The sequence below is a fragment of the Mobula hypostoma genome, chromosome 21 (assembly GCF_963921235.1).
Source record: "Mobula hypostoma chromosome 21, sMobHyp1.1, whole genome shotgun sequence".
NCBI lineage: Eukaryota > Metazoa > Chordata > Chondrichthyes > Myliobatiformes > Myliobatidae > Mobula > Mobula hypostoma.
Window position 1 is genome coordinate 744,066 of NC_086117.1, and position 25,876 is coordinate 769,941.

The 25,876-nt window shown below is 43.6% G+C and overlaps 1 protein-coding gene across 2 annotated transcripts in view; it reads left to right on the forward strand.

Annotated features, from left to right (window-relative positions):
* The window catches only part of LOC134359724 (syntaxin-binding protein 1), a 168,120-nt gene that overhangs the window by 81,857 nt on the left and 60,387 nt on the right, over positions 1-25,876 (forward strand). For both annotated transcript variants that reach the window (XM_063073244.1, XM_063073245.1), the window contains exon 8: positions 12,019-12,103. In XM_063073244.1, coding sequence (XP_062929314.1) covers positions 12,019-12,103 — 85 coding nt within the window. The remainder of the gene's footprint in view (positions 1-12,018; positions 12,104-25,876) is intronic.

Consider the following 25,876-nt stretch of genomic DNA (forward strand, 5'->3'; position numbering starts at 1 on the left):
TAACATGAGGGTTGTGAGAGTGTGGAATGATGCATGCAAACTTGATTTCAACATATAGACAATAAGTGCAGGAGTAGGCCATTCGACCCTTTGAGTTAGCACCACCATTGACTGTGATCATTGCTGATCATCCACAATCAGTACCCCGTTCCTGTCTTCTCTCCATATCCCTTGACTCCGCTATCATTAACAGCTGTATCTAACTTGTTCTTGAAAGCATCCAGAGAATTGGCCTCCACTGCCTTCTGAGGCAGAGCATTCCACAGATCCACAACTCTCTGGGTGAAAAAGTTTTTCCTCAACTCCGTTCTAAATGGCCTACCCCTTATTCTCAAATTGTGGCCGCTGGTTCTGGACTACCCCAACATCAGGAAAATGTTTCCTGCCTCCAGCGTGTCCAATCCCTTAGTATTCTTATATATTTCAATCAGATCCCCTCTCATCCTTCTAAATTCCAGTGTATACAAGCCCAGTCGCTCCAATCTTTCAACATATGACAGTCCCGCCATCCTGGGAATTAACCTCATGAACCTCCGCTGCACTCTCTCAATAGTAAGAATGTCCTTCCTCAAATTTGGAGACTAAAACTGTACACAATACTCCAGGTGTGGTCTCACCAGGGCCCTGTACAACTGCAGAAGAACCTCTTTGCTCCTATACTCAACTTCCCTTGTTATGAAGGTCAACATGCCATTAGCTTTCTTCACTGCCTGCTGTACCTGCATGCTTACTTTCAGTGACTGATGAACAAGGACACATAGATCTCATTGTACTTCCCCTTTTCCTAACTTGACACCATTCAAATAGTAATCTGCCTTCCTGTTCTTGCCACCAATAGTAATCTGCCTTCCTGTTCTTGCCACTGTTCTGGCGAACGGTGTATAAAATGATGGGGGGCATTGATCGTGTGGATAGCCAGAGGCTTTTTCCCAGAGCTGAAATGGCTAACACGAGGGGGCATAGTTTTAAGATGCTTGCAAATAGGTACTGAGGGGATGTCAATGGTATGTAGTCAAATGGTAAGTGGTCAAATAGTAATCTGCCTTCCTGTTCTTCCTGTTCTTAAACCTCACATTTATCCACATTAAACTGCATCTGCCCACTCACCCAACCTGTCCAAATCATCCTGCATTATCTCAACATCCTCTGCACATCTCACATTGCCACCCAGCTTTGTGTCATCTGCAAATTTGCTAATGTTACTTTAATCTCTTCATCTAAATCATTAATGTATATTTTAAATAACTGCAGAGAAGTTTAGAGAAGTTTGGATAGGTACATGGATAGTAGGGATATGGAGGGCTATGTCCTGGTGCAGGTTGATGCGAGTAGGCAGTCTAAGTGGTTTTGGCATGGACTAGGTGGACCAGAGGACCTGTTTCTGTGCTGTATTTCTCTATAACTCTATAAGTGACTGATAAGGCCAAACTCGCTCACAGTTGGGGCTGGAGGTGCCTGACATTGGTGATTTGCAAGGTGATATGGTCCGACTACCATTTTCACAGGGTTTGTGTTCTCCTGATTTACAGTCGGAGGTTCCCAACACCATTGCAAATGCAAGCAACACACACAAAAAATGCTGGAGGCTGTGGATAGACATATCAGAATGGGAATGGGACGTAGAATTAAAATGTATGGCCACTGTCAAGATGAAGCCACACTCAGGTTGGAGGAACAACACCTTATATTCCGTCTGGGTAGCTCCAACCTGACGGCATGAACATTGACTTCTCTAACTTCTGTTAATGCCCCTCCTCCCCTTCACACCCCATCGGTTATTTATTTATTTAATATCTTTTTAAATATATTTTTTATTTTTCCCCTTTTTATTCTCTCCCTCTTTTTTTCTTCCTCTTTTTTTCTTCCTCTGTCCCTCTCACTATAACTTCTTGCCTGCTGTCCACCCTCCGGGCTCCCCTCCTCCCTTCTCTTTCTCCCCAGGCTTCCCATCCCATGATCCTCTCTCTTCTTCAGCTCTTGGCTCCATCCCTCCCCCTCCTGTCTTCTCCTATCATTTTGGATCTCCCCCTCCCCCTCTCACTTTCAAATCTCTCACTATCTCTTCTTTCAGTTAGTCCTGACGAAGGGTCTCGGCCTGAAACGTCGACTGCACCTCTTCCTAGAGATGCTGCCTGGCCTGCTGCGTTCACCAGCAACTTTGATGTGTGTTGCTTGAATTTCCAGCATCTGCAGAATTCCTGTTGTTTGAGGCTAATTGGTGACCTAATGGAAGTTTATAAGATCATACGGGCCAAAGTAAGGCAGATAGCAATTGTTATTTCCTAGTGTGGAGGTGACTAAAACTAGAGGGTAGAGTTTTAAGGTGAGAGAGGGAAGATGTAAAGGGTACCTCTGTGGCAGTACTTTCCTACTCTAACTAGTGTCCAATGCTGGGACTGTTGGCCTGGCAGTCCAGAAATCCACAGATCCACAAGAGAAACAGCATGATTATCAACCTACCACTGTCATCTTCTTTTCATATTACAATTACCTTTTCTTCACTATCAAGGGTTTAAATCCTGGGTAAATTTAAAGCGTAGTTTGATAGGTTCGTTATTAGTAAGGGTGTCAGAGACGGCAGGAGAATGATAAATACAAAATAATCTGCAGAAGCTGGGGTCAAAGCAACACCCACAACACGCTGGAGGAACTCAGCAGGTCGGGCAGCATCCGTGGAAACGATGAGTCGACGTTTGAGTCCTGACAAAGAGTTTCGGCCCGAAATGTCAACTCATCGTTTCCACGGATGCTGCCCGACCTGCTGAGTTCCTCCAGCGTGTTGTGAGTGCGGCAGGAGAATGAGGTTGAAAGGAATAATAAATCAGCCATGATGGAATGGGGAAGCAGAATCGATGGGTCAAATAGCTTAATTCTGCTCTTTTGTCTTATGGTCTTATAGACATTTTCCCCATAAATGTTGTGCCATCAGGACAGAGAACGTGGGTCCTCACCGCTGTCTCAGAGCAGTCTTGCTAGTGATGTCCACTAACTGGAGAGAGTAGCTGCTGGGAAACACTGGAGAATGAACTCATTAGCTCCTTGCTTGGTTGCAGAGTTGTGCATAAAGAGGTGGATGTGTGTCTTTTAAAGTCCGGTTTATGATGGCACTGGTGAAGCACAATGGCGACTTGCTGACAGCAAACAGAACTACTACTTTATTAATGATGCTTTTTCTTGAAAACGTAAGAACATAAGAAATGGGAGCAGGAGTAGGCCATCTGGCCTGTCAAACCTGCTCCACCATTCAATAATGGCTGATCTGGCCATGAACTCACCTGTCTTTTCTCCATAAACTTTAATTCTCCTACAATGCAAAAATCTATCCAACTTTGTCTAAAATATACTTACTGAGGTAGCCTCCATTGTTTCATTGGGCAGAGAATTCCTCAGATTCACCACTCTCTGGGAAAAGCAGTTCCTTCTCATCTCCATCCTAAATCTACTCCCCTGAATCTTCAGGCTATGTTTCCTAGTTCTAGACTCACCTACCAATGGAAACAACTTTCCTGCCTCCATCTTATTTATCCCTTTCATGATTTTATATGTTTCTATAAGATCCCCTCTCCTTCTGAATTCCAGCAAGTACAGTTCCAAGTAACTCAATCTCTCACAGTCTAACCCCCTCATCACTGGAATAAACATGGTGAACCTCATCTGCACCGCCTCCAAAGCCAGTATATCTTTCCTCAAGTAAGGAGACCAGAACTGCGACCTCACCAGTACCCTGCCAAAGGGTTTCGGGCTGAAATGTCAACTGTACTTTTTTCCATAGATGGTGCCTGGCCTGCTGAGTTCCTTCAGATTTTGTGTGTGTAGCTCAGATTTCCAGCACCTGCAGATTTTCTCTTGTTTCTCAGCAGTACCCTGTACAGTTGTAGCATAACCACCCTGCTTTTAAATTCACTCCCTCCAGCAATGAAGGCCAGATTCCATTTGCCTTCTTGGTATCCTGCTGCACCTGCGAACCAACCTTTTGTGATTCATGCACACGCACTCCCAAGTCCCTCTGCACAGCAGCATGTTGCAATTTTTTACCATTTAAATAATAATCTGCTCTTTTAGTTTTCCTTCCAAAGTGGATGACCTCTCATTTACCAGCATTGTACTTCATCTGCCAAACCCTTGCCCACTCACTTAACCTATCTATATTTTTCTGAAGAGTCTCCGTATCTTCTGCACAATTTGCTTTTCCTCTCAATTTCGTAACATCAGCAAACTTAGATACACTACATTTGATTCCCTCTTCCAGATTGTTAATGTATATCATGAACATTTGTGGGCCCAGCTCCAACCCCTGCAGCACACTGCCAGACATCCCACCCTGCAAAAACTCATTTCAGGGAGGTAGCACCATCAATTTGCGGGAGACTGCCGAAACTTCTGGGAGAGGTGGGATGTTTGCAATAGAGCAGCCAGCCAGCTAGTTTAAATAACGTTAGCTATGCCAATGAACGAATGACACCTGTTAAACTCACCTCAACATGTCTTTTACATTTTAACCCAATAGAAAAGTCACTGTTGCAAACAGCGCAGCGAGCAACACTGTCATTACTTTTGACCCCTATTAGGCAGGGGTACATTTTAGTGTAGTCTGGGGTGATGTACATTTTATATTTTCTTTTTTTGGAACAGTCTCCCATGGCACGCTCTCACACTCTCTCTCTATCTCTCTCTATCTCTCTCTATCTCTCTCTCTCTATCTCTCTCTCTCTCTCTCTCTATCTCTCTCTATCTCTCTCTATCTCTATCTCTCTATCTCTCTGTCTCTCTCTCTCTCTCTCTATCTCTATCTCTCTCTCTCTCTCACTTGCTTTCTCTCTCGCTCTCTTGCTCACGCGCTCCCACTTGCTCTCGCTCTCTCTCGTGGTCACTCTCGCGCTTTCTCTTTTTCTTTCTCTCTCGCTCGCTCACTCTCAAAAAATTGATTTCCGTGATAGTGTATATAATTTGCGGGCATCAGGGAGCCACTATTCATAGACTCCCGGACCTTCCGGGAGAGGTGGGATGTCTGCACTGCTCACCACTGATTGCCAACCAGAGTAACACCCATGTATCCCTACTGTCTGCTTTCTATTAGTTAACCAATCCTCTATCCATGCGAATACATCACCCCCAACTCTATGAATCTTTATCTTATGGATAAGTCTTTTATGTGGCAACTTATTGAATGCCTTCTGGAAATCAAGTCAATAAAGTCTATCTGTTCATCTTTATCCACTGCGCTTGTCATATCCTCAAAGAACTCCAGGAAGTTTGTCCAACATGATCACTGCAATCAATAGTCCCTTTCGGATCTGAACTTTTAAACTGCCTGTATGACCTGGCTTTTTGCGGTGTGAACTGAAGGTGCAGGGTGGTTGCATGGCCTGTACGGACCACACTGAGGCAGTGAGGCCCGTGCCCAAGAGTGGGGACTGAGCCAATGTATCGCCATTGCCGGAGTGGATTTGTAGCTGATTCAAAGTGGCAGAACCAAGGTGAGGCAGAATAAAGTGGCGGGGCCTGGACCTGAGAGTGAAGAACAAGCTGATGTTTGACCAGTTTAAGTACTGGGCCAGATTGGAAAGATCGGGTACAGATTGAATCAAGGTGGTGGGTCCCATATGTGAGAGTGTGTTGAAACAGTAGGACCTGGATCTGAGGGCAAGGAATGATCTGCTGTTTGGCCGATTCAAGTGTCGGGCCAGATTGAAAAGGTCCGGGTGTTGGTGTCGGTGCTGGAGGCGAGGGACGGTGCCGGTGTTCAGCTCACTGCCTGGTGAGTTTTACTCATCTCAGACTGATTTCTGGCTCCCTGGCTATGGACTCGCTTTTGTGAACTGAAGTTCTGAATGTTATTTCCTTAATTTATTCTTTACATGATTTTAGATATTTTGCACATCGGGTGTATAACAGTCTTCTCTTTAATGAGTTCTATTGGGTTTCTTTGTTTTGTGACTCCCTGTAAGGAGACGAATCTCAAGGTTGTATATAGTATACATATCATGATGATAGATGTACTTTGAACTTTGAAGTCACATGAAGCAGAAGGTTGGAGAGGGCCTTGCTTTTCTATTTTTCCATGATGCTGATATCAGGTGCTGACATTTTCAATGTTTGTTTACATGTCACCAACAGAAAATGGATCGAATGATTCTGATTGATTACCTTTGTTATTAACCTCCCTTTAGTCAAGATGATTATGTTGAAAGTGTCTCCATTGTGATATAAATTTATTTTATATTTTATAAATCCTCTCCCAGATTTTTCCGTGCTTATACTCCAGTTGCTGCTGTGCTGAGCACAGACGTCAGCTTCTGTCCTCAGTAAACATGCACTTTGGTCTGTTGCCCTGATGGTGCTGTTCTCTGCCATGGTTTGTGGTCCTCCTGGGTTAAAGGACACAGAAATGCTGTCATGTACTGCCCCAATATCAGCCCTCTTTTGATTTATCCCCTGCCACTCCATCCCAGTTTTCTCTCAGCTGCACTGCCGTGGAGAGTTGTTTTAACGGTGTTGATCGCATCCTCAGTGAGAGGTCTGTGAAATGGATGACAGCTGTAAATGCAGTCAGCAGCTGCCCTCTGGGAAAGTGCAGGGTAGTGTTCAAAGCTTCTTAAAACCAGAAAACCATAGCAACTGTTTCTTACAGAAGGATGATCCAGCTTTGTGAGTGTTTTACTATTCAGGGAAACCACAGTACATCAAAAATGGGTAAATCCAGTTTTTACACAAGAATCAAAGTAAATTTATTATCAAGAGAAGTAGTTCAGATGAATCCATATAGAAGAAGATCAGAAGATGTGGAAGGGTGATTCACTCACATTATAGTTCTTGGTCACGTCCCCAGCCTGAAGGTTTACCCCCGAGCCATTTGTTGAATGGATGTTCCTGAGCAGAATGTCGGCTAGTCAGAAATGTCTGCTGGCAGCACAAGAGCTGAGTGCATTGTTTTCTTTATCATTTCAACAGTGGGTCCTGCTGTGATAGAGGACACACTGAACACTCTGTGGTCCTGATCAGTAAAATCTAACCTATATTACACAGATGTTTGCAGAAAGGGTTGCTGCTCAGAAGAGAGAGACAGTCATTAAGAGGATTTGCCATTGAACAAAATCCCTGCTGTGTAATTTACAGTTCTGCTTGGTTACTGTAATGCCTTATAAGAAGATAAGAGTCAGCCATTTACCATTTGAACTCGTTCTGTCATTCAGTATGATCGCACCACCCCTCATTTTCAATTACAACACAGTTTCAGAGCCTACATTCTCATAACTTAATTAATGTAATATCCAGAAATCTAGTGAATTCGGCCACTAGTGAGTCATTGAGTTATAAGCAGGGCCCCGTTCATCCATGCTAACCAAGATGTCTACCATCCTTTTCTATCCATCTACCTGCCTAAATGTCTGTTGAATATTGTGATTATTCCAACCTATACACCTTCTTCTGCATATATTTAACTCCATTTGTGTGGAAAGAATTTCTTTTTTGGTCCCTTTTAAATCATAGAGTCATAGAAAAGTATAGCATAGAAATAGGCCCTTTGGCCCATCTAGTCCATGCCAAAACATTTAAACTGCTTACTCCCATCGACTTGCACCCGGACCATAGCCCTCCATAACCCTGTCATCCATGTACCTATCCAAGCTTCTCTTAGACATTGAAATCGAACTCACATGCACCACTTGTGCTGGCAGCTCATTCCACACTCTCACCACCCTCTGACTGAGGAAGTTTCCCCTTAAAGTTTTCACCTTTCCTCCTCAACCCATGACCTCTAGTTGTAGTCCCACAGAACATAGAACATAGAATAGTACAGCACAGTACAGGCCCTTCGGCCCACAATGTTGTGCCGACCCTTAAACCGTGCCTCCCATGTAACCCCTCAACTTAAATTCCTCCATATACCTGTCTAGTAGTCTCTTAAACTTCATTAGTGTATCTGCCTCCACCACTGACTCAGGCAGTGCATTCCACGCACCAACCACTCTCTGAGTAAAACACCTTCCTCTAATATCCCCCTTGAACTTCCCACCGCTTACCTTAAAGCCATGTCCTCTTGTACTGAGCAGTGGTGCCCTGGGGAAGAGGTGCTGGCTATCCGCTCTATCTATTCCTCTTAATATCTCGTATACCTCTATCATGTCTCCTCTCATCCTCCTTCTTTCCAAAGAGTAAAGCCCTAGCTCCCTTAATCCCTTAATCCACACTCTCTAAACCAGGCAACATCCTGGTAAATCTCCTCCATACTCTTTCCAATGCTTCCACATCCTTCCTATAGTGAGGCAACCAGAACTGGACACAGTACTTCAAGTGTGGCCTAACCAGAGTTTTATAGAGCTGCATCATTACATCGCGACTCTTAAACTCTATCCCTCGATTTATGAGAGCTAACACCCCATAAGCTTTCTTAACTACCCTATCCACCTGAGAGGCAACTTTCAGGGATCTATGGACATGTACCCCCCGATATCTCTGCTCCTACACACTACCAAGCATCTTGCCACTCTGCCTTGGAGTTTGTCCTTCCAAAGTGTACCACCTCACACTTCTCTGGGTTGAACTCCATCTGTCACTTCTCAGCCCACTTCTGCATCCTATCAATGTCTCTCTGCAATCTTCGACAATCCTCTACACTATCCACAACACCACCAACCTTTGTGTCATCTGCAAACTTGCCAACCCGCCCTTCTACCCTCACATCCAGGTCGTTAATAAAAATCACGAAAAGTAGAGGTCCCAGAACCGATCCTTGTGAGATACCACTAGTCAAAACCCTCCAATCTGAATGTACTGCCTCCACCACGACCCTCTGCTTTGTGCAGACAAGCCAATTCTGAATCCACCTGGCCAAACTTCCCTGGATCCCATGCCTTCTGACTTTCTGAATAAGCTTACCATGTGGAACCTTGTCAAATGCCTTACTAAAATCCATGTAGATCACATCCACTGCACTACCCTCATCTATATGCCTGGTCACCTCCTCAAAGAACTTTATTAGGCTTGTTAGACACGATCTGCCCTTCACAAAGAAATGCTGACTGTCCCTGATCAAACAATGATCCTGTAAATGCCCATAGATCCTATCTCTAAGAATCTTTTCCAACAGCTTTCCCACCACAGACGTAAGGCTCACTGGTCTATAATTACCCGGACTATCCCTACTACCTTTTTTGAACAAGGGGACAACATTCGCCTCCCTCCGATCCTCTGGTACCATTCCCGTTGTCAACGAGAACCTCAGTGGAAAGAGCCTGCTTGCATCTACATATCTATACCCCTCATAATTTTGTATACCGCTATCAAATTTCCTTTCAGTCTGCTGCGTTCCAAGGAATAAAGTCTGAAACTATTCAATCTTTCTTGATAACTTGGGTCGTCCAGAGTTGGCAACATTCTTGTAAATTTTCTCTGTATTCCTTCAACATTATTTACATTTTTTCCTGTAGGAAGATGACCAAACTGCACACAATACTGCAAGTTAGGCCTCACCAATATATTATACAAAATAACATAAAGTTTAACCTGACAACCTATCTCCTGTACTCAGTACTTTGATTTAGGAAGGTCAATGTGCCAAAAGCATTTTTTTACAACCCTATCTACCTGTGCCACCACTTCCAATAAATTATGGATCTGTATTCCCAGATCCCTTTGTTCTACAGCACTCCTCAGTGCCCTACCGTTCACTGTGTAAGACCTACCCTGGTTCGTCCTACTGAAGTGCAACACCTCGCACTTGTCTACATTAAATTGCATCTGCCATTTTTCAGCCCATTTTTCCAGCTGATCCAGATCCTGCTGCAAGTCATGATAGTCTTCCAAGCTTTCCACTACACCGCCAATTGTGGTGTCATCCCCAAATTTGCTGACTTAGTCAACCACATTTTCATCCATATCATTGTTATAGATGACAAACAATGGACCCAGCACTGATCCCCGTGGATCACAAGCTTCCGGGCTGAGAGGCAACTATCTATTACCACCTTTTGGCTTTTCCCATAAAGCAATGTCTAATCCAAAATATTACCTCATCTTGCACCATCTTGACAAGTCTCCCATGAAGATCTTGTCAAGTGTCTTGCTAAAGGCTATGTAGACAACATCCATGGCCTTGCACTCATCAACTTTCCTAGTAACTTCCTTGAAAAACTGTAAGATTGGTTAGACATGACCTACTATGCACGAAGCCATACTGACTATCTCTGATCAGACTTGTCTGTCCAAATACTCATATATCCAGTCCTTTAGAATTCCTTTCAATAACTTTCCCACTACTGATGTCGGGCTCACTGGCCTATAACTTCTGATGAAGGGTGTTAGCCTGAAATGTCGACCGTACTCTTTTCCATCAACGCTGCCTGGCCTGCTGAGTTCCTACAGCATTTTGTGTGTGTTGCTATAATTTCCTGGTTTATTTTTAGAGCCTTTCTTAAACAGGGAAGCAACATTAACTGTAGTCCAATCCTTTGGTACCTCACTTGTTGCTAAGGATGATTTAAATATCTCTGCTAGGGCCCCTGCAATTTCTGCACTTCCCTCCCAAGTGGTCCGAGGGAACACCTTGTCAGGTCCCAGTGATTTATCCACCTTAATTTGCCTCAGGACTGCAAGCAGCTCCTCCTCTGTAATCTGTATGGGATCCATGACCTCACTGCTGCTTTGCCTGATTTCTACAGACTCTGTGTCCATCTCCTGAATAAGTACAGAAGCAAAAAAATATCCATTTAAGATCTTCCCCCCATCTCTTTTGGCTTCATGCATAGATTACCATTCTGATCTTCCAGAGGGCCAATTTTGTCCCTCGCAATCCTTTTGATTGCTCTTTTGCTCTTTGCTCTTGCCATACCTGTAAAATCCCTTAGGATTCTCCTTCACCTTGTTTGCTTGGGCAACCTCATGCCCCCTTTTAGCCCACCATTTGATCCTACCTGCCTATACCGGCTATGCACCTCCTTTTGTTTTCTTAACCAAAGTATCAAAATCTCCTGAAAGCCAAGGTACTCTAAACCTGTTATCTTTATCTTTTACTCTGACATGCAGATACAAGATGTATACTCATAAAATGTCACTTTTGAAGGCCTCCCACTTCCGAAGTACACATTTGTCAGAAAACAGCCTGTTCCAATCCACTTTCGCCAGATCCTTTCTGATACCATCAAAACTGGCCTGTCTCCAATTTAGAATATCAACCCATGGGCCAGATCTATTTTTTTCTATATTTACTTTGAAATTAATGGCATTATGATCACTACATGCAAATTTTTCCATCTCACCTTGAATCAATAGCTTTAGATGCCCCTAGCCTGGGAGAAAGGTCAGTGACCATTCCCCTTAAATGCAGTTATGATTTTATAAACCTCTGTAAAGTCACCCCTCAGTTTCCTATGAAAGTAAGCATGCCAAATGCTTTCTTCACACTCTGACTACCCATGTCTCCATTTTCAGAGAATTACAGTATATACCTGTAGCACTAAGTCCCTCTCTTCTACAACACTCCTCCGATCCTTACCAAATACCATGTAAATCTTGCCCTGTCTGTCATCCATTCTGTGAATGTAGGTGATGACAGCAGGGGACCCAACACTGATCCCTATGTCACACAAGTGGTCATTGGCCTCCAATATGAATAACTACTTTACATCCAACTTGGACCAAGTTCAAGAACCACAAGGTAATTTTGCAGTTCTATAAACCCTCCCTAGACCACACTTGGAGTATTGTGTTCATTTCTGGTCCCTCATTACATGAACGATGTGGATGCTTTAGAGAGGGTACAGAACAGACTTATCAGGTTGTTGTCTTAATTAAAAAACATGTCTTATGAGGACAGGTTGAGTGAGCTTGGAATTTCTCTTTGGAGCAAAGGAGAATGAGAGGATGTGACCTTCTCTACCTTTGATCTCTTCTGAACCAACATTGAATAATACTATGGCAATTTTACGTTGTTTAATTTATATAAAAGCTAAGGTATTTATGGAAAGCTGTTCTAAATGTGGTATTTTTCAAATAAATTGCTTTATTTTCCCTTTGCAGAGATTACAAAGAAAATGCCATGCTTGCACAACTGGTTCAAGACAAACTTGATGCTTACAAAGCTGACGATCCAACAATGGGGGAGGTAAGTGACTGATACAGATAAAAACTGCCCTGCTTTAATATCCATCTTGTCATTTGATCTACTGCACCCCAAAATGCATTTTCACTTTCAAAATAAGTAAGTTCTATTGATTGATTCACTGTAGATTGATTCAATCTATACAGTTTACAGAGAGATGTGCAGTATATTTAAATAATTAATATCATCAGAACAGAGGAGATATCAGGGGTAAGTTTTTTATGCAGAGAGTGGTGAGTGCGTGGAATGGGCTGCCGGTGATGGTGGTGGAGGCGGATATGATAGGGTCTTTTAAGGGACTCCTGGACAGGTATATGGAGTTCAGAAAAATAGAGGGCTATATGTAACCTTAGGTAATCTCTAAGGTAAGGTCATGTTCGGCACAGCTTTGTGGGCCGAAGGGCCTGTATTGTGCTGTAGGTTTTCTATGTTTCTCTGAACATTGCGCACCCCCAACCTAGACTTGCAGAAATGTTTGCAGGTCTATACAGATTTAAGATTGATGCAATTTAATTTAAAATGACTTGGGAATCCTAATTCAGGTTTCCCTCTTGGTTAACTTACAGTATGAGTTGCGAGTAAGGAAGGCAAGTGCAATGTTATCATTGATTTCAACAGATCTTGATTATAACAACAGGGATAACTGAGGCTTTATAAGGCACTGGGGAGGCCTCACTTGGAGAATTGTTAGCAGTTTTGGGCCCCCTATCCAAGGGAAGGTACGCTGGCATTGGAAAGGATCCAGAGGCGATTCTTAAGAATGAGTGGGCCTGTACTTAATGGTGGTCGTCAGACTCAGGAGCAGATTGGCCATTCAGCCCGTCGAGTCCACTACGCCATTTCATCATGGCTGATCCCGGATTCCATTAAACCCCATACACATGCATTCTCACCATAGCCCTTGATGCCCCAATCAGTCAGGAATCTATCAACTTCCACTTTGAATATAGCCATGGACTTGGCTTCACTCGCAGTCTGCAACAGAGATTCACCACCCTTTGGCTAAAACAATCCTCCTTACTTCTATTCTGAAAGGTCGCTCCTCAATTTTGAGGCTGTGCTCTCCAGTTCTGGATACCCCCACCAGAGGAAACATCCTCTACACATCCACCCTATCTAGTCCTTTCAGCATTCTGTAGGTTTCAAAGTGATCCCCCCCACATTCTTCTAAATTAAACTGAGTATGGGCCCAAAGCTGCTAAATGCTCCCCATTTGTCATAGTCATAGTCATACTTTATTGTCAACCCCTTCATTCCTGGAATCATCCTCACGAACCTCCTCTGGACTCTCTCCAATGAACATAGAACATAGACTAGTACAGCACGGTACAGGCCCTTCGGCCCACAATGTTGTGCCGACCCTTAAACCCTGCCTCCCATATAACCCCCCACCTTAAATTCCTCCATATACCTGTCTAGTAGTCTCTTAAACTTCACTAGTGTATCTGCCTCCACCACTAACTCAGGCGCTGCATTCCACGCACCAACCACTCTCTGAGTAAAAAAACCGTCCTCTAATATCCCCCTTGAACTTCCCACCCTTTACCTTAAAGCCATGTCCTCTTGTATTCAGCAGTGGTGCCCTGGGGAAGAGGTGCTGGCTGTCCACTCTGTCTATTCCCCTTAATATCTTGTATATCTCTATCATGTCTCCTCTCATCCTCCTTCTCTCCAGAGAGTAAAGCCCTAGCTCCCATAATCTCTGATCATAATCCATACTCTCTAAACCAGGCAGCATCCTGCTAAATCTCTTCTGTACCCTTTCCAATGTTTCCATATCCTTCCTATAGTGAGGCGACCAGAACTGGACACAATACTCCAAGTGCGGTCTAACCAGAGTTTTACAGAGCTGCATCATTACCTTGTGACTCTTAAACTCTATCCCTCGACTTATGAAAGCTAACACCCCTAAGCTTTCTTAACTACCCTATCTACCTGTGAGGTAACTTTCAAGGATCTGTGGACATGTACTCCCAGATTGCTCTGCTCCTCCACACTACCAAGTATTCTGCCATTTACTTTGTACTCTGCCTTGGAGTTTGTCCTTCCAAAGTGTACCACCTCACACTTCTCCAGGTTGAACCCCATCTGCCACTTCTCAGCCCACTTCTGCATCCTATCAATGTCTCTCTGCAATCTTTGACAATCCTCTACACTATCCACAACACCACCAACCTTTGTGTCGTCTGCAAACTTGCCAACCCACCCTTCTACCCCTACATCCAGGTTGTTAATAAAAATCACGAAAAGTAGAGGTCCCAGAACCATTCCGTGTGGGATACCACTAGTCACAACCCTCCAATCTGAATGTACTCCCTCCACCACGACCCTCTGCTTTCTGCAGGCAAGCCAATTCTGAATCCACCTGGCCAAACTTCCCTGGATTCCATGCCTTCTGACTTTCTGAATAAGCCTACCATGTGGAACCTTGTCAAATGTCAGACGAAAATCCATGCAGATCACATCCACTGTACTACCTTCATCTATATGCCTGGTCACCTCCTCAAAGAACTCTATATGGCTTGTTAGACACGATCTGCCCTTCACAAAGCCATGCTGACTGTCCCTGATCAGACCGTTTCTCTAAATACCCATAGAACCTATCTCTAAGAATCTTTTCCAACAGCTTTCCCACCACAGACGTAAGGCTCACTGGTCTATAATTACCCGGACTATCCCTACTACCTTTTTTGAACAAGGGGACACCATTCCCCTCCCTACAATCCTCCGGTACCATTCCCATAAACAACGAGGCCATAAAGATCCTAGCCAGAGGCTCAGCAACCTCTTCCCTCACCTCATGGATCAGGACCCGGGGACTTATCCGTCCTAATGTATTTTAACAACTCCAACACCTCCTCTCCCTTAATATCAACATGGTCCAGAACATCAACCTCACTCATATTGTCCTCACCATCATTAAGTTCCCTCTCATTGGTGAATACCGAAGGGAAGTATTCATTGAGGGCCTCGCTCACTTCCACAGCCTCCAGGCGCATCTTTCCACCTTTATCTCTAATCATTCCTACCTTCACTTCTGTCATCATTTTGTTCTTCACAAAATTGAAGAATGCCCTGGGGTTTTCCTTTATCCTACTTGCCAAGGCCTTCTCATGCCCCCTTCTTGCTCTCCTCAGCCCTTTCTTAAGCTCTGTTCTTGCTACTCTATATTTCTCAATAGACCTATCTGATCCTTGCCTCGAAAACCTCATGTATGCTGCCTTCTTCCGCCTGACTAGATTTTCCACCTCACTTGTCACCCATGGTTCCTTCACCCTACCATTCTTTATTTTCCTCACCGGGACAAGTTTATCCCTAACATCCTGCAAGAGATCCCTAAACGTTGACCACATGTCCATAGTACAGTTCCCTGCAAAAACTTCATTCCAATTCACACCCGCAAGTTCTAGCCTTATAGCCTCATAATTTGCCCTTCCCCAATAAAAAATTTTCCTGTCCTCTCCGATTCTATCCTTTTCCATGATGATGCTAAAGGCCAGGGAGCGGTGGTCACTGTCCCCCAGATGCTCACCCTCTGAGAAATCTGTGACCCGACCCGGTTCGTTACTTAATACTAGATCTAGTATGGCATTCCACCAGTCAGCCTGTCAACATACTGTGACAGGAATCTGTCCTGGACACATTTAACAAACTCTGCCCCGTCTAAACCGTTGGAACTAATCAGGTGCCAATCAATTTGACAACACATCCTTTCTGAGATATGGGACCTAAAACTGTTGACAGTACTCCAAGTGTGGCCTGACTAGTGTCTTATAAAGCTTCAGCATTATCTCCTTGTTTCCACATTTTATTCCTCTTGAAATAAATGCCAACAATGAATTTACCTTCTTTACCACAGACTCAACCTGTGAATTAACCTTCTAGGAGACCCTCTGCACCTCTGATGTTTGAATTTTCTCCCCATTTAGATAATAGTCTGCACTATTGTTCCTTTTACCAAAATGCATTATCATACATTTCCCAGCACTGTATTCCATCTGTCGCTTTTTATCCATTCTTCCAATTTGTCTATGTCCTGCTGCAATCGCATTGCTTCCTCAGCACTACCTACCCCTCCATCTATCTTCATATCATCCGCAAGCTTTGCCACAAAGCTATCATTTCCACTATCTAATCACAAACGAGAAAATCTACAGATGCTGGGATTCCAATCACTATCTAAATCATTGACAAACAATATGAAAAGTAGCTTTCCCATTACTGACCCCTGAGGAACACCACTAGTTCTGGCAGCCAACCAGGAAAGGGATCTTTATTTCCCCACTATGCCTCCTGCCTGTTAGCCATTCTTCAATCCATGCCAGAATCTTTCCTGTAACACCATAGGATTTCATCTTGTGAAGTAGCCTCATGTGAGGCACCTTATCAAGTGATTTCTGAAAATCTAAGTAAATGACATCCACTACCTCTCCTTTGTCCACCCTGCTTGTTACTTCCTTGAAGAATTCCAGACAGTGGGGAATCTGTGGAATTCGTTGGCACAGGTAGCTGTGGAGGTCAAGACTTTATGTATGTTTAAGGCAGAGGTTTATAGATTCTTGATTGATCAGGGCATGAAGAGGTACGAGGAGAAGACAGCTGAATGGGGCTGAGAGGAAAACTAGATCAGCCATGATGAAATGGCAGAGCTGACTCGATGGGCCAAATTGACTAATTATGCTCCTATATCTTATGTTCTTATGGTCTTATGGATCAGTGCTATTTACAATGCACAAAAATGACTAGAATGAAGGACAGAGTGTGCTGCACCCTAATTAAGATTCAGAAGTTGTGAGGGAACACAAAGAGATTGTAAACAGTGAACTTGAGGTATATAAAATTGTGAGTGGTGTCGATGGGATAAATGCAAGCACGCTTTTTCCATCGAGGTTGGGTAGGACTACAACCCGAGGCATGGATTAAGAGTGAAAGTGAAAAGCTTATGGGGAACCTTGACAGCCCAGTGCATCTGTATTTGTGAACTTCCATGATTCAGGACTTTTACAAAGACAGGCGTGAAAAAAGGGCCCAAAGGATCACTGGGGACCCAAGTCACCCCATACAAAATCTATTCTAGCTGCTACCATCCGGGAAATGGTACTGCAGCGTAAAAGCCAGAACCAACAGGCTCCGGGACAGCTTCTTCCACCAGGCCATCATACTGATTAACTCACACTGATTTGAGGGCATTTCTATGTGACATTGACTGTTCTATTTTATTATAAATTACTGTGATTGAACATTGCACATTTGGATGGAGACGTAATGTAAAGATTTTTACTGCTCATGTATGTGAAGGATGAAGAAATAAAGTCAATTCAATTCAATTCAAAACTTCGTCACTCAGGGGGTTGTGAGATTGTGGAGCGAACTGCCAACAAAAGTGCTGCATGCAAGCTCAATCTTAACTTTAAAGATAAGTTTGGATGGCATAAAGGATGGTTGGGGTATGGAGAGCTATGGTCCTGATGCAGGTCGATGAGAATAGGCAGTTAAATTGGTATGGACTAGATGGACCAAAGGGCTTGTTTCTGTGCTGTACTTTTCTATGACTTTATGCTAGAAGAACCCCAGGTCACAACATCAAAATTCAAAGTTCAAATTAAATTTATTATCCAAGTACATATACGCTACGTCACCACCATGGGCTCATCAGGCTAAGGCAGATCAGTCTTGGGTGGATAGGTAAAGTATCTTATAAGTTACTCTCTTTCTGTTCTTATTTGTTCATCCTTAACTGCTAGGGCATAGTAGTTTAATGAGAATGGCTCAAGGGGCAGTGTTTTGTACTGTGTGAGGATATGGGAAGTCTGGGAGAACTCCAGTCTCCCAGAAAAACACATCTGCACCAGGTACACTGATCTGGAGCTCCTGAGAGAACGTATTAAGGAACTGGAGCTGCAGCTCAATGGCCTTCGATTCATATGGGAGAATGAGGAGGTGATAGGAGCTGCAGGGAGGCAGGGTCACACCTAGATTGTGGGAGACAGGTAACTGGGTGACTGTCACGCGAAGAATACAGGACTGAAGGTGCTATATTTGAATATGTGCAGCATACAGAATAAGGTAGATTAACTTGTAGCACTGTTACAGATTGGCATTGTAGGCATCACTGAATTGTGGCTGAAAGAAGATTATAGCCGGGAGCTTAATGTCCAGGGATAGACATTGTATTGAAAGGACAGGTAAGAAGGCAGAGGGGGCTGTGTTGCTCTGTAAAAAATGAATTCACATCTTTAGAAAGACATGACATAGGGTCAGAAGGTGTTTATCATTGTGGAAAGAGCTGTAAGGGTAAAAAGATCCTCATGGGAGTTGTATACAGACCCCCGAATAGTAATAAAGAGGTGGTCTACAAATTACAGGAGGAGATAGAAAATGCATACTAAAAGGGCAATGTTACAAAAGTTCTCGGGGATTTCAATATGCAGGTAGATTGGGAAAATCAATTTGGTGCTGGATTCCAAGAGGGCAAATTTCTAGAATGCCTAGGAGATGGCTTTTTACAGCAGCTCATGGTTGAGCCCACGAGGGGAGCAGCTAGTCTGAATTGAGTGCTGTGCTATGAAATGGAATTGATTAGAGATCTTAAGGTAAACTAACTTCAGGAGAATGTGATCGAATTCATCCTGAAGTTTGAGAGGGAGTAGCTAAAGTCAGATGTATCAATATTACAGTAGAGTAAAGGAAATTATAGAGGCATGAGAGAGGAGTTGGCCAGAATTGATTGGAAAAGAACACTGGCAGGGATGACGTCAGAGCAGCAATGACTGGAATTTCTGGAAGCAATTTGGACGGCACAGGGTATATACATCCCAAAGAGGAAGAAGTATTTTAAAGGCAAGATGACACAACCATGGCTATCAAGGGAAGTCAAAGCCAACATAAAAGCCAAAGAAAGCCAATGAGATAGGTCAGGTGACAGAGGTATGTGTTGGGGAGCACTTCGGGTCCAGTGATCACAATGCCATTAGTTTCAATATAATTATGGAGAAGGATAGGACTGGACGCAGGGTTGAGATTTTTGATTGGAGAAAGGCTAACTTTGAGGAGATGCGAAAGCATTTAGAAGGAGTGGATTGGGACAATTTGTTTTATGGGAAGGATTTAATAGAGAAATGGAGGTCATTTAAAGGTGAAATTTTGAGAGTACAGAATCTTTATGTTCCTGTTAGGTTGAAAGGAAAGGTTAAAAGTTTGAGAGAGCCATAGTTTTCAAGGGATATTGGAAACTTGGTTCGGAAAAAGAGAGAGATCTACAATAAATATAGGCAGCTTGGAGTAAATGAGGTGCTCGAGGAATATAAAGAATGTAAAAAGAATCTTAAGAAAGAAACTAGAAAAGCTAAAAGAAGATATGAGGTTGCTTTGGCAAGTAAGGTGAAAATAAATCCAGGGGGTTTCTGCAGTTATATTAATAGCAAAAGGATAGTGAGGGATAAAATTGGTCCCTTAGAGAATCAAAGTGTACAGCTATGTGTGGAGCCAAAAGAGATGGGGGAGATTTTGAACAGTTTCTTTTCTTTGGTATTCACTAAGGAGAAGGATATTGAATTGTGTAAGGTAAGGGAAACAAGTAGGATAGTTATGGAAACTATGATGATTAAAGAAGAGGAAGTACTGGCGCTTTTAAGGAATATAAAAGTGAATAAGTCTCCGGGTCCTGACAGGATATTCCCTTGGACTTTGAAGGAAGTTAGTGTGGAAATAGCAGGGGCTCTGACAGAAATATTTCAAATGTTATTAGAAACGGGGATGGTGCCGGAGGATTGGCATATTGCTCATGTTGTTCCATTGTTTAAAAAAGGTTCTAAGAGTAAACCTGGTAATTATCAGCCTGTGAGTTTGACATCAGTAATGGGTAAATTGATGGAAAGTATTCTTAGAGATGGCATATATAATTATCTGGATAGACAGGGTCTGATTAGGAACAGGCAACATGGATTTGTGCGTGGAAGGTCATGTTTGACAAATCTTATTGAATTTTTTGAAGAGGTTACTGGGAAAGTTAACGAGGGTAAAGTGATCGATGTTGTCTATATGGATTTCAGTAAGGCCTTTGACAAGGTTCCACACGGAAGGTTAGTTAGGAAGGTTCAATCGTTAGGTATTAATATTGAAGTAGTAAAATGGATTCAGCAGTGGCTGGATGGGAGATGCCAGAGAGTAGTGGTGGATAACTGTTTGTCAGATTGGAGGCTGGTGACTAGTGGTGTGCCTCCGGGATCTGTACTGGGTCCAATGTTGTTTGTTATATATATTAATGATCTGGATGATGGGGTGGTAAATTGGATGAGTAAGTATGCAGATGATACTAAGGTAGGTGGATTTGTGGATAATGAAGTAGGTTTTCAAGGCTTGCAGAGAGATTTAGGCCAGTTAGAAGAGTGGGCTGAAAGATGGCAGATGGAGTTTAATGCTGATAAATGTGAGGTGCTACATTTTGGTAGGACTAATCAAAATAGGATACACACGGTAAATGGTAGGGCATTGAAGAATGCAGTAGATCAGAGGGACCTAGGAATAGTGGTGCATAGTTCCCTGAAGGTGGAATCTCATGTGGATAGGGTGGTGAAGAAAGCTTTTGGTATGCCAGCCTTTATAAATCAGAGCATAGAGTATAGGAGTTGGGATGTAATGTTAAAATTGTACAAGGCATTGTTAAGGCCAAATTTGGAGTATTGTGTACAGTTCTGGTCACTGAATTATAGGAAAAATGTCAACAAAATTGAGAGAGTACAGAGAAGATTTACTAGAATGTTACCTGGATTTTATCTCCTAAGTTACAGAGAAATGTTGAACAAGTTGGGTCTTTATTCTTTGGAGCGTAGAAGGTTGAGGGGGGACTTGATAGAGGTATTTAAAATTATAGGGGGATAGATAGAGTTGACGTGGATAGGCTTTTTCCATTGAGAGTGGGGGAGATTCAAACAAGAGGACATGAGCTGAGAGTTAAAGGGCAAAGTTTAGGGGTAACATGAGGGGGAACTTCTTTACTCAGAGAGTGGTAGCTGTGTGGAACGAGCTTCCAGCAGAAGTGGTTGAGGCTTTTTCGATGTTGTCATTTAAAGTTAAATTGGATAGATATATGGACAGGAAAGGAATGGAGGGTTATGGGCTGAGTGCAGGTTGGTGGGACTAGGTGAGACCAGAAGGGCCGAGATGACCTGTTTCTGTGCTGTACTTGTTATATGGTTATATGTTATATGGAAATGGTGTATAATAGAGCAAAAATTAGTGGGAAGATAGAGGATTGGGAAACTTTTAAAAACCAACAGAAGGCAACTATAAAATATCACAAGAAGGTAAAGATGGAATACGAATGTAAACTAGCTAATAGTATTAAACAGGATACCGAAAGTTTCTTCAGGTACATAAACTATAAAAGAGAGGCAACAATAGATATCAGCCCACAGGAAAACTACACTGGAGAGGTAGTAATGGAGGAAAAGGAAATGGCAGGTGAACTGAATAAGTATTTTGCATCAATCTTCGCTGTGGAAGTCGCTAGCAGAATGTTGGAAGTTCAAAGTCATGTTGTGTGAAGTTACCATAACTAATGAGAAGATTCTTGGGAAACTAAAAAGTTTGAAAGTAGATAAGTTACCTAACCGGGTGTTAGACACCCCAGGGTTCTGAAAGAGGTGGCTGAAGAGATTATGGAGTCATTAGTAATGATCTTTCAAGAATCACTAGATTCTGGAAAGACTGGAAAACTGGGAATGTCACTCCACTCTTCAACAAGGGAGGGAAGCAGATGAAAGGGCACTATAGGCCAGTTAGTCTGAACTCAGTGGTTGGGAAAATGTTTGAGTCGATTATTAACGATGAGGTCTCAGAGTACTTGACAGCACATGATAAAATATGCTGTATTCAGCATGGTTTCCTCAAGGCAAAATCTTGCCTGACAAATCTGTTGGAATTCTTTGAAGAAATAACAGGCAGGATAGACAAAGGAGAATCGGTTGATGTTGCGTACTTGGATTTTCAGAGGGCCGTTGACAAGGTGTCACACGAGGCTTCTGAACAAGCTTTGAGCCCATCGTATTACAAGTAAGATTCTAGCATGGATATAACATTGGCTGATTAGCGGGAGGCAAAGAGTGGGAATAAAAGGAGCCTTTTCTGGTTGTCTGCTACTGACTAGTGGTGTTCCTCAGATGTCTGTGTTGGGATAGATTGGTTTTACCTCGTGTGTCAATGATTTGGATGATGGGGTTAATGGCTTTAATGGCCTCTGTTCACTGGAATTCAGAAGAATAGGGGCTGATCTAATTGAATGGTGTAAGCTCTTGATAGAGTGGATGTGGAGAGGATATTTCCCATGGTGGGAGAGTCTAAGACCAGAGGACACAGCCTCAGAATAGAGAGGCAGCCTTTTAGAACAGAGATGAGGAGGAACTTCTTAAGCCAGGGAGTGCTGAATAGACAATAGACAATAGGTGCAGGAATAGGCCATTCGGCCCTTCGAGCCAGCACCACCATTCACTGTGATCATGGCTGATCATCCACAATCAGTATCCAGTTCCTGCCTTATCCCCATAACCTTTGATTCCGCTATCTTTAAGAGCTCTATCCATCTCTTTCTTGAAAACATCCAGAGACTTGGCCTCCACTGCCTTCTGGGGCAGAGCATTCCACATATCCACCACTCTCTGAGTGAAAAATTTTTTCCTCAACTCCATTCTAAATGGCCTACCCCTTATTCTTAAACTGTGGCCTCTGGTTCTGGACTCACCCTTCAGCGGAAACATGCTTCCTGCCTCCAGCGTGTCCAATCCCTTAATAATCATATGTTTCAATCAGATCCCCTTTCATCCTTCTAAAAATTCCAGAGTATACAAGCCCAGTTGCTCCAATCTTTCGACATATGACAGTCCCGCCATCCCAGGAATTAACCTTGTGAACCTACACTGCACTCCCTCAATAGCAAGAATGTTCTTCCTCAAATTTGGAGACCAAAACTGCACACAGTACTCCAGGTGTGGTCTCACCAGGGCTCTGTACAGCTGCAGAAGGACCTCTTTGCTCCTATACTCAATTCCCCTTGTTATGAAGGCCAGCATGCCATTAGCTTTCTTCACTGCCTGCTGTACCTGCGTGCTTGCTTTCAGTGACTGATGTACAAGAACACCTAGATCTCGTTGTACTTACCCTTTTCCTAACTTGACTCCATTTAGATAATAATCTGCCTTCCTGTTCTTACCACCAAAGTGGATAACCTCACAGTTATCCACATTAAACTGCATCTGCCATGCATCCGCCCACTCACCCAGCCTGTCCAAGTCACCCTGCATTCTCATAACATCCTCCTCACATTTCACACTGCCACCCAGCTTTGTGTCATCTGCAAATTTGCTAATGTTACTTTTAATCCCTTCATCTATATCATTAATGTATATTTGCAGTCCCAGCACTGAACCCTGCGTACCCCACAGGTCACCGCCTGCCATTCCGAAAGGGACCGGTTAATTGCTACTCTTTGTTTCCTGTCAGCCAGCCAATTTTCAATCCATGTCAGTACTCTGCCCCCAATACCATGTGCCCTAATTTTGCCCACTAATCTTCTATGTGGGACTTTATCAAAGGGTTTCTGAAAGTCCAGGTACATTACATCCACTGGCTCTCCCTTGTCCATTTTCATAGTAACATCCTCAAAAAATTCCAGAAGATTAGTCAAGCAGAATTTCCCCTTGGTAAATCCATGATGACTCGGACCTACCCTTTTACTGCCATCCAGATGTGTCATAATTTCCTGTTTTATAATTGACTCCAGCATCTTTCCCACCACTGACATGAGGCTAACCGGTTTATAATTCCCTGTTTTCTCTCTCCCTCCTTTCTTGAAAAGTGGGACAACATTAGCCACCCTCCAATCCACAGGAACTGATCCTGAATCTATAGAACATTGGAAAATGATTACCAATGTGTCCACGATTTCTGAAGCCACCTCCTTAAGTACCTTGGGATGCAGACCATCAGGTCCCGGGGACTTACCAGCCTTCAGACCGAACAGTCTATCCAACACCATTTCCTGCCTAATATAAATTTCCTTTAGTTCATCCATTACCCTAGGTCCTTTGGCCACTATTATATCTGGGAGATTGTTTGTGTCTTGCCTAGTGAAGACAGATCCAAAGTACCTGTTCAACTCATCTGTCATTTCCTTGTTCCCCATAATAAATTCACCCTTTTCTGTCTTCAGGGGCCCAATTTTGGTCTTAAATTTTTTTTTCCTTTTCACATACCTAAAGAAGCTTTTACTATCCTCCTTTATATTCTTGGCTAGTTTACCTTCGTACCTCATTTTTTTCTCTGCATATTGCCTTTTTAGTTACCTTCTGTTGCTCTTTAAAAGTTTCCCAATCCTCCGGCTTCCCACTCATCTTTGCTATGTTATACTTCTTCTCTTTTATCTTAATACTGTCCTTTACTTCCCTTGTCAGCCATGGCCTCCCCTTACTCCCCTTAGGATCTTTCTTTCTCTTTGGAATGAACTGATCCTGTACCTTCTGCATTATTCCCAGAAATACCTGCCAGTGTTGTTCCACTGTCATCCCTGCTAGGGTATTGTTCCATTGAACTTTGGCCAGCTCCTCCCTCATAGCTCCATAGTTCCCTTTGTTCAACTGTAATACTGACACTTCTCAAAGTTGCTGGTGAACGCAGCAGGCCAGGCAGCATCTATAGGAAGAGGCGCAGTCGACGTTTCAGGCCGAGACCCTTCGTCAGGACTAACTGAAGGAAGAGTGAGTAAGGGATTTGAAAGCTGGAGGGGGAGGGGGAGATGCAAAATGATAGGAGAAGACAGGAGGGGGAGGGATAGAGCCGAGAGCTGGACAGGTGATAGGCAAAAGGGGATACGAGAGGATCATGGGACAGGAGGTCCGGGAAGAAAGACGGGGGGGGGGTGACCCAGAGGATGGGCAAGAGGTATATTCAGAGGGACAGAGGGAGAAAAAGGAGAGTGAGAGAAAGAATGTGTGCATAAAAATGAGTAACAGATGGGGTACGAGGGGGAGGTGGGGCCTAGCGGAAGTTAGAGAAGTCAATGTTCATGCCATCAGGTTGGAGGTACCCAGACGGAATATAAGGTGTTGTTCCTCCAACCTGAGTGTGGCTTCATCTTTACAGTAGAGGAGGCCGTGGATAGACATGTCAGAATGGGAATGGGATGTGGAATTAACATGTGTGGCCACTGGGAGATCCTGCTTTCTCTGGCGGACAGAGCGTAGATGTTCAGCAAAGCGGTCTCCCAGTCTACGTCGGGTCTCACCAATATATAAAAGGCCACATCGGGAGCACCGGACGCAGTATATCACCCCAGTCGACTCACAGGTGAAGTGATGCCTCACCTGGAAGGACTGTTTGGGGCCCTGAATGGTGGCAAGGGAGGAAGTGTAAGGGCATGTGTAGCACTTGTTCCGCTTACACGGATAAGTGCCAGGAGGGAGATCAGTGGGGAGGGATGGGGGGGACGAATGGACAAGGGAGTTGTGTAGGGAGCGATCCCTGTGGAATGCAGAGGGGGGGGGAGGGAAAGATGTGCTTAGTGGTGGGATCCCGTTGGAGGTGGCGGAAGTTACGGAGAATAATATGTTGGACCCGGAGGCTGGTGGGGTGGTAGGTGAGGACCAGGGGAACCCTATTCCTAGTGGGGTGGTGGGAGGATGGAGTGAGAGCAGATGTACGTGAAATGGGGGAGATGCGTTTAAGAGCAGAGTTGATAGTGGAGGAAGGGAAGCCCCTTTCTTTAAAAAATGAAGACATCTCCCT